The 10,151-nt window shown below is 35.8% G+C and overlaps 1 protein-coding gene across 1 annotated transcript in view; it reads left to right on the forward strand.

The window, feature by feature from the left end:
- Positions 1 to 8,750, forward strand: part of LOC125663989 (tonsoku-like protein) — a 48,701-nt gene extending 39,951 nt beyond the window's left edge. The window contains exons 21-25 of the mRNA XM_056139551.1: positions 825 to 994; positions 3,452 to 3,623; positions 4,571 to 4,746; positions 7,348 to 7,421; positions 7,545 to 8,750. Of these exons, the coding sequence (XP_055995526.1) occupies positions 825 to 994; positions 3,452 to 3,623; positions 4,571 to 4,746; positions 7,348 to 7,421; positions 7,545 to 7,899 (947 nt within the window). The 3' untranslated portion in view covers positions 7,900 to 8,750. The remainder of the gene's footprint in view (positions 1 to 824; positions 995 to 3,451; positions 3,624 to 4,570; positions 4,747 to 7,347; positions 7,422 to 7,544) is intronic.
- The last annotated feature ends 1,401 nt before the right edge of the window (positions 8,751 to 10,151 follow it).

Here is a 10,151-nt window from a genome sequence, read left to right on the forward strand (position 1 = left end):
AAACTGTCAAAAATTGGTCAATTTTCAATAATCTTCTCTGCAACTGCATATCTGCCAAAAAAAATTAATGCATAGTCATCATGTAGAGCAGTAAGACGTCCGCCAAAATTGTAAATTTTATGACCAAACTTTGTATATAGTGTTTATGTGTAAAAAATTTAAATAATACCTTCTCTAATGCTATTGATAATAAATGGATATTAAAAAGGAGCAGGCCAACCTTTACTGAAAGTGTAAATTTTGTGATCCCAGGGGCATGGGCTATGGTGTCAAGTTGGGGCCAAAATGGTTATTGTGATTAAATCATTAATGTGTGTGTGAACAATTATATGATCCCTAAGGTAGAGATTCTGACATGAAAGCAGGACTAAACTTAGCATATAGCTTATGATATAATATTTAAGCAATATCCTCTTTCATGCTATTGATACAAAATTGAAAGTAAATATATATTTAGAAGGAGCAGGTTACCCTTACCAAAATTGTAAATTTCATGATTCCAGGGGTAGATTTTTGATACAGGGTGGGGCCAAATTATCATTGGGGTTATTTTTATTTGAAAGGCTTTAATTTTGCTGATACTTCATAAAAACTAAATGTGTATTTAGGAACAGTAGAAAGAGATATAGCAAAATTGTGAATTTTGCAACTCCATGGTTCTGACTCTAGGGTGGGTTGTATAATGTTAATGTTACATATATTATGTAATATGTTTCAGCAGTATGTGTTTTAAGAACACATCTTGTTTTATACTCTTACTGAATATTAGATATGCAGAATAGGAAAATTATTCCGTGACATGTTTTTAATTTGATATTGGACAGGAAACCGACTTGGTGATAAAGGCATGGAAGACCTGCTTGTTGTAGTAAAATCTCTCAGCAGTCTTTCCAGCCTGGATCTCTCGTGTAATGGTATAACAAATGTAGGATTGAAGATCTTCGCAGACTTCGTTTATGCCATTAAAAATGAATCAAGAACTAGTACATCTATGGTAAGAACAGGAATAATACGGAAGATTATAAGAAATGGTCAATCTAGATGTATACATATACTGGTAAAAAAAAAAACAGAAATGCATAGTAGCAATTACATGTATATGCTGAATCTTTTCAAGTAATGTTTTTATACATTTTTGGCCAGGTTTATAGAATGGTGAATGGTGGGCGAGCGAGTGTCCTTGTAATAGGGTACCTATTTTGTGTAATCAACTCCTCTCACACCTCTAACTTGATGTTCCTCAAACTTTGCACAGTTGTTATGGATACATTGAAGATCAGACATTTTTCGAAAAATTTACATGTAGTAGAACTTGGTCATTTTTAAAGCATTTCTTGAATAGATTTTGTTTTCATTTTGTAATCAACTCCTCTTACAGCATTTATTTGACATCCTTCAGACCTTGTATAGTTGTTATGGAAGTATTGAAGATGTGCATGTGTCTTTATTGAAGTGATCGGACATTCTTTGGAAAAATTTACATGTACATGATGTAGTTGAATTTTGTCATTTTTAAGCATGGTACATGTACCTACTTTGTGTAACCAACTCCTCTCACAGCTTTTACATGACATTTTTCAGACCTTGTATATTACAGATGTTATGAAAACATTGAAGATATATATGTGACATTTTAAAAGTGTTTCCATTTTTTGAAAAAGTCTACATTTGATATCTCATTTTTCCAGTATATTTTGTACTGCTGTCTACATGAGAGATAACATATTTCAAAGCAACCCGGCCATATCTGTTCATGAATCGTTAATTTTTTTTTAAATCAACATCAAACACTTGTTTACTTGATAGATATTTTATAGAATTTGACGACGATTAAACATGTTTTCATGAAATCGGTCTTTGCGATTCTCAATTGTTGTAAGTTTTTAAAGGCACCATTAGTCTATCAAATGCACAGGTTTTCGATATTTGATTGCGTTGTCTTTAAATTAACCACTTTTTGAGAAATGTCACGTCTGAATGATGCATAACGCAATTGGACAACTGGAAGCAAGTGTCACAATTTGCTATTGCAAGAGATTTCTATTTTGCACAAAGCACCTTATCTTGTCTTTGAAGCAGATATTCCCAACACGGTTCAACAAATGACGGTTATCAAGCAGATATTCCCAACACGGTTCAACAAATGACGGTTATCAAGCAGATATTCCCAACACGGTTCAACAAATGACGGTTATCAAGCAGATATTCCCAACACGGTTCAACAAATGACGGTTATCAAGCAGATATTCCCAACACGGTTCAACAAATGACGGTTATCAAGCAGGTAGACCATGTGTGACGTTAGCAGCACAGGATCGCTTCATCCAATTTTGCCATCTTCGTCAATGATTTACAACAGTGTCATCTACAGCATCTGCCATTCCTGGGATTCGTAGAATATTCTGATCAGACTGTTTGCAATCGACTGCATGATGCTAGAATAAGAGCACACACACCTGTTCATGACATTGCTCTGACTCCGCAACGTTGCCGGAACCGACTAAGATGGTCTCAGACTCATGGAGTATGGCTACAGCAAAACTGGCGAACAGTTTGGTTCAGTGATGAATTTTTACTGCAGAGGCCTAATGGAAGACTCCAGAATGTATAGGTGCCAAAATGAATGTTTGATTTGTGCAAATTGCATCTAGGATGCTGACCATTTTGGAGGGGTTCTGGTAGTGTTATGATATGGGCAGCAATATTCTATAGAGACAGGACAGCATGCACAGGGTACTTTGACGGCTCAATGATATATTGATGAAGTCATACAGCCACACATGGTTCCAATAATGCAGCATCGCGGAACAGTATTACAGCATGACAATGATTGTCTAACATGTGATGTTCTGAATAGACACAATATCCAAGTTCTTCCTTGGCCATATAAATTACCAGATTTTAACCCTATCGAACATGCATGGGATGAACTGGATAGGCACATCTGGCAAAGACCACCTCCAACTCTGCAACCACTGACCCAAGCTCTACAGTGAGCGGAACAACATCCCTAGACAGTTTTTTAGAGACTTAATTGCATCTATGGAAAGGTGTTGTCAGACAGTCATATGTGCTCATGGGGAGCACACCAAATATTGAACTTGGGTGACCTTGAAATGTTAATGACTGTAATTGTCATTAATGGTTGTGATACTTTGAATATTAACCCAATTTTTACATAATTTTTGTGTTGTCAATAAATCAATTATTGAGTATTTCTCATGTCTTCAAATGAGATTGTACTGTGCATTTCTATTTTGATCAGTATGTGTATAGCTCCATTTTAAACTTTCTTACATAAGAGCATTGATAAGTAGAGTAGATTACTTTAATATTTGATGAAAAGTGAAATTGATGAAAAATAAGAAAGAAATCAAATTTATGCATTTTGCAGGAAAGATGTGAAATACTGCCATTATTATGTTGTTATGTATAAGTTTTGTTTTTACAGAGATTGCTGCATTTGTCTCTCAGTAACAATGTGCTAGGGGACTACTGCTGTCCTCTATTGAACACAGTCATCTCTTCATTGCCAACCCTAGAAACCTTAGAGCTGTCTTCCTGTGGCTTCACATGCAAACTCTTTCAGCAAAATAGACTAAACTTAGTAGAGACAGTTAAAAGTAAGACATACATGTATCAAAACATTTTTCATTTGTAAATGCTTCTTCTTGGTTGAACTACTTTTGTATACTCGTGAAATTATTAAGAAAAGATATGTAATACATCATTCCACCAGACAGGAGCATTGAATTTTAATCATGAATAATATACTTCACCGACAGACATGTAACTTTTTCACTGAATTAGAAAAGAATATAAGATGTTGTATACGGCTTTATTTCACTCCTGGTTATATTCATGGTCTCTTGTTGAAACCAATTTTCACTCAGTGTTCAATTCATGTTGTTGGTTTGTTTTTTATCCTTTTCATATGTTTGAAAAATAATTTGATTTTTGTTTCTGTGAATTATGCCTCTTTTGAACGTAAAAGTTTAGCTAAATATTAAATATGCTACTGAAACAGTTTGTCAGTGTAACTCTTCTGAAACAGCTCAACAGAACTTCAAGTAACATTGTAGTTGAAATGGACATATTAGGCAGATGTGCATATTGACAAGAAATTCTGATTTGATTTTTTTCTCTGGGAGTTATGACCCTTTTGAATATAGAAGTTTGGCCAAAATATATCATTTATTGTAATTTGGGTGATACAGGTTTAGCTCAACATGAATTTTAATGATGAAGACATGGTGGGTTTATTTATTTATTATTATTTTTCTGTTTAGTGCATATTTGCAGGAAATTCTGATTTATGCATAGCATTACCCACAATCTGTGCAAAGTTGTGTATATGATATGAGTATACACTCTATATGCTATATACACCAGCTTGCTCAGATTGTGTCAAGACCCTGTGGCATTGCCATTCATTATCTTGGTTTTTCTTAACACAGTTTTAATTTTAGCAAAAATCAACTGCAGTGAAAAAAAGGCTGTATACAGAATTTTTTTATTGAGAATATACTGGATGTCCCAAAACATGTTATAAGGAATGTTGTCTTTTCAGACTCCAGAATCCATACCTTGGATGTATCTTGCAATACATTTGGTTCATTAGGAGTTGAGATGGTTCTCTGTTGTATGAATCCCGGTAATCTGACTGCCTTAAACCTGTCAGGAACAGTAACATCAGCCAGTGTTCTTCATCTCTTTCTACACCATATTGAGATGTTTCTATCACAGGTAAATATATGTATAGTAAATATCACACCCCATATCGACTCGGAACACTGAGAGCTGATATTGCTTGAGGGTTGAAATGAGGTGTGTTATGGAAAATGTTATCCCCATGCAATTCCTTGTGAGAGGGGATATAGTGACGGGGCCATTTTAGTGTGGGTATGTTAATGTGTGTGTGTAACTCTGAGCTTGTAGACACTACAGGCCACTTTTGTGTTTGGGTATGTTAATGTGTGTGTGTGTAACTCTGAGCTTGTATACACTCTACAGGCCACTTTTTTGTGTGGGTATGTTAATGTGTGTGTGTAACTCTGAGCTTGTAGACACTACAGGCCACTTTTAATGTGTTTTTGTAACTCTGAGCTTGTAGACACTCTACAGGCCACTTTTTGTGTGGGTATGTTAATGTGTGTGTGTAACTCTGAGCTTGTAGACGTGTAACTCTGAGCTTGCAGACACTACAGGCCACTTTTTTGTGTGGGTATGTTAATGTGTGTATGTAACTGAACTTGTAGACACTCTACAGGCCACTTTTTTGAGTGGGTATGTTAATGTGTGTGTGTATCTCTGAGCTTGTAGACACTACAGTCCACTTTTTTGTGTGGTTATGTTAATGTGTGTGTAACTCTGAGCTTGCAGATACTACAGGCCACTTTTAATGTGTGTATGTAACTCTGAGCTTGTAGACTCTACAGGCCACTTTTATGTATGGGTATGTTAATGTGTGTGTAACTCTGAGCTTGCAGATACTACAGGCCACTTTTAATGTGTTTTTGTAACTCTGAGCTTGTAGACACTCTACAGGCCATTTTTTTGTGTGGGTATGTTAATGTGTGTGTGTAACTCTGAGCTTGTAGACACTACAGGCCACTTTTTTGTGTGGGTATGTTAATGTGTGTGTGTAACTCTGAGCTTGCAGACACTACAGGCCACTTTTTTGTGTGGGTATGTTAATGTGTGTATGTAACTGAACTTGTAGACACTCTACAGGCCACTTTTTTGAGTGGGTATGTTAATGTGTGTGTGTAACTCTGAGCTTGTAGACACTCTACAGGCCACTTTTTTGTGTGGGTATGTTAATGTGTGTGTAACTCTGAGCTTGCAGATACTACAGGCCACTTTTAATGTGTGTATGTAACTCTGAGCTTGTAGACTCTACAGGCCACTTTTATGTGTGGGTATGTTAATGTGTGTGTAACTCTAAGCTTGTAGACACTACAGGCCACTTTTAATGTGTGTGTGTAACTGAGCTTGTAGACTCTACAGGCCACTTTTTTGTGTGGGTATGTTAATGTGTGTGTGTAACTCTGAGCTTGCAGACTCTACAGGCCACTTTTTTGTGTGGGTATGTTAATGTGTGTGTGTAACTCTGAGCTTGTAGACACTACAGGCCACTTTATTGCTGGATTGATTGATACTTCACATGGATTTTTGTTATCAAGAAAGGAAAAACCCTATTGATTTTGGGGTCCAAAGGTCAAGGTCATGTTGGGACTTTGTAGCTTCAAGACACTCATTGTGAGGGGTTATCCTTGCCTTGATGTGTTTGTTACATGTCAGGTAACTTACTAAATAATTTAATTTTAATGGTAAATCTAAATTAATTCTAAATATTGGTACTTTGATAAAAGTGTGGATTTCTACACGACCTGAATTTTTATTAAAATAGTGTGCGTAATAGTGCACATTTATAAATAACCATGCAGTATGTGAAAATAGTAGAGTATTGAATGCAGTGGGGCAAGTTAACAGGAAGCATGATAATACAATGTAGTGTCCTAAACAAAAATTATACTGCCACTTCCTGCTGATCTTGATTTCTTCCATGTGATATTTGGTGTGGGTCATATTACTTTTGTATTCAGTATGAACTTCCACAATTCCCGCATTACAAATTTAAGGTTTGGAGAAATATGTATTATCAACCTCAGATCTTGTTATTAGCTACATGGTCATGACACACTCTTCAGATCAATTCCTTAGAAGAGTTTGTACTATCCAATAAATTTTCATGGCATTTCAGTCAAAAAATTTATTTTACCAATGCCATGACTGACTTTAGTTCTGGTTCTTAATATCATTATTTCTATATACATGTACTGTTGACATAGTTTAGTCTCTGGGGTCATAATTCCGTGGATATATCAAAATTATTATTTTCATTTCAGCGTATCCATGTTGTTCTCAGTTTCAGAGTACCACAGCAGATGGCCAATGTCATGATATGGCGTGAATTGTACATGGCAATTTTTAACTTGCATGAACAGCTTTTATTATGCCCCCGGCATGATATAGTTTTTTAGCCTATCTGTCTGTATGTGGCAAAAAACTTTAACCTTGGTCATATCTTTTACACCATAAGAGTAGAGCTTTCATGGTTGGTATGTGTATTTCTTGCAGCAAGACCTTTCCAGTGACACCAAAGTCTTTGACCTTGTGACCTTAACATTGACCTTTGACATGGTTCCACTTTGTGGTAATCGGGGGCATCAGTGTTTCACAAACACATCTTGTTTTTGATTATAAACTCAGGTTCTATTGCATACACTGTACATCAAGAGGTGTCAACTCAACTGTTTCTCTGATCTGCAACATTTGTTTCAGGACAACTGTGCATTGACTGACATAACCTTGAGTTCCTGCCAGTTAAGTCTCGCAGAAAAAGATAAGCTTATAAGGTTAGTTTTACCCTACATCCTTTGGAGTATATGCATTGTAAATTCTTTTGTGGCCATTTTATGATTCCAAATTTTGCAGATGAAATATTTTTATATTTTTTATTGTTTTCTTTGTTTACTAAGGTTGATAACTGTAGGGAAAAATCTCAATAGATTGGACATCTCTTGTAATTCGAAGTTGACCAATGAAGTGGTTGCAGCTTTGTTATCAGAATCTGCAAAACAGAGCTCCCCTTTGGAGCAGCTAATTACAGAAGGCTGTTTCATCTCATCTCCCATCAATTCAGACTTCTTGGATTCGCTCAGTGATAAGCTTCAAAGTGCTCGACCTCTGACCTATCTGAGCATGAGCAGTCATCAGCTAGAGAAAGTGGATTTGGAGTGTTTGTCCGATATATGGACCCAGATTTGGCAACCAGGCGTTGGGGCTGTCACCAATGTTTTAGATGTTTTGAGACTTTATGTTGATGATAAGTAATGTTCATAAAACGTTATGTATAATATTGTTAATATCATATGAATATTACATGAAAGTGAGGGTGTCATTGGGAATTGTCAACCCGAGAAAGCATTGTTGACTGAGGCGAAACCAAGGTTGACAATGGTTTTTTGAGGATCACCGTTACCCTCGCTTGCATGCAATAGTTGTTATACTATACCTGAATGTTATAAATTTCTATTTTACTTTCATGTAAAATTCTTGAATCTGATTGACCAGGAAATGGTTTATAAAACCTAATGTTTTCCTGTTGAGTTAAAAGGATGTAATAAGTCTAACAACGGGCTCGGTAAATATTGTACTCCTCAGGTGTCTAAATCATCGTATTGACCTCAAAAACAGCAATAATTGTTTTATTATATGATTCAATGATTAAAAAACCCTTCAAGATTGTTCTTTGCTTTAATTGTAAGTTTCTTAGCCAAACCCAGTGAGAAATGCAGAATTTCATTGGACGGCAAAAATAAGTATAATCGATCGCGTCAAATTGGAAGTTCCCGACCCATTTTTGGTCCTATGTGGAAAAAATAATTCCTTATGTTCACCTGGAAGGTCACATGCAGGTAAACATAACGTAGTATGATTTCTACATTGTTGGATCTCAGCCAATTAGAGAGCTAGGAATTATTCAATCATATAATAAAAAAGATTATCACAGGCATCAAATTGATTCGTGTATGGTTGGCCATAGACTTTAAGATGCAGTCTGCAGTGCTACACAGCGACATTTTGAATGAAATGGATTTGATAAAGGAAACAAACGATAATCGGCAGTGATATTGGTACCTACATGTATATGTACTGTTATTAATTGGGTATCATTTATTATACCCCCCCGAACGAAGTTCTGGGGGGTATATAGGAATCACTGTCTGTTTGTCCGTCTGTCTGTCTGCAGATTCGTGTCCAGGCCATAACTTCTTTGTTCTTTGACTTAGGCATACCATATTTGGCACACAGGTAGATCACCATGAGTCAATATGTTGAGTACCTTCATGACCTCTATATGACCTTGACCTCAAGGTCAAAATTAAAGGTTTTTTTACAATGGATTCGTGTCCGGGCCTTAACTTCTTTGTTCTTTGACATAGGCATACCATATTTGACACACGAGTGTATCACCATGAGACGATGTGTCATGTACCTTCATGACCTCCATATGACCTTGACCTCAAGGTCAAAATTAAAGGTTTTTACAATGGATTCGTGTTGGGGCCATGACTTCTTTGTTCTTTGACATAGGCATATCATATTTGACACATGAGTGTATCACCATGAGACGATGTGTCGGGTACCTTCATGACCTCCATATGACCTTGACCTCAAGGTCAAAATTAAAGGTTTTTACAATGGATTCGTGTTGGGGCCATGACTTCTTTGTTCATTGACATAGGCATATCATATTTGACACATGAGTGTATCACCATGAGACGATGTGTCATGTACCTTCATGACCTCTATATGACATTGAACTTTGACCTCAAGGTCAAAATTGATTATAGGGTTTTGACATAGTCATACCATAAGACATGGGTGTATCACCATGAGACTATGTGTCATGTACATTCATGACCTCTTTATGACCTTGACCTTTGATCTCGAGGTCAAAATTATAGGTTTATGCCATGGATATGTGTTCGGACTATATCTTCCATTTCTTCTACAAAGGCATACCATATTTTTACTCTCGAGAAAGAGGTAATTTATACCTATTAACAACACCCTTTGGGAGATTGGGGTAAGCGGGGTGTATTCTTAATGAGCATTGCTCACAGTACATCTTGTTTATGATTTAATATGAAATTTTTGTAAGAAGGACTCTTTGAAATGGCATTCTACTAGATATAAAAGCAATTTGTTATGAGTTTTGGGATATTAAAGTAATTCCACCATCATGTGATGTTATAAGATTTTGCAAAATCTATGATTTATTTAGATTTAAGCATGAAGTCTTTTCCGATAGTTATTATAGAATAAATCTTGTTGAGCATGAAATATTTCAAAAAATCTTGAGTTTTAAATGAATAATCAATGTGATATGTATCAAATCCAAGGGCATTAACTGTATTTTTTATTAAGCCTATTATGCAATAAATTTCTTTTATTTATCAGACATTTTGTATATTTCATAAAGAAACAGTTTCATGAAATTGTTACGAATACTATTATATCATTATAACCAGATTTTGTGAAATTTTGACAACGCTGTTTGGAAAATAGCAGTCACCTGA

This window comes from Ostrea edulis, chromosome 1, assembly GCF_947568905.1.
Source record: "Ostrea edulis chromosome 1, xbOstEdul1.1, whole genome shotgun sequence".
Taxonomy (NCBI): domain Eukaryota; kingdom Metazoa; phylum Mollusca; class Bivalvia; order Ostreida; family Ostreidae; genus Ostrea; species Ostrea edulis.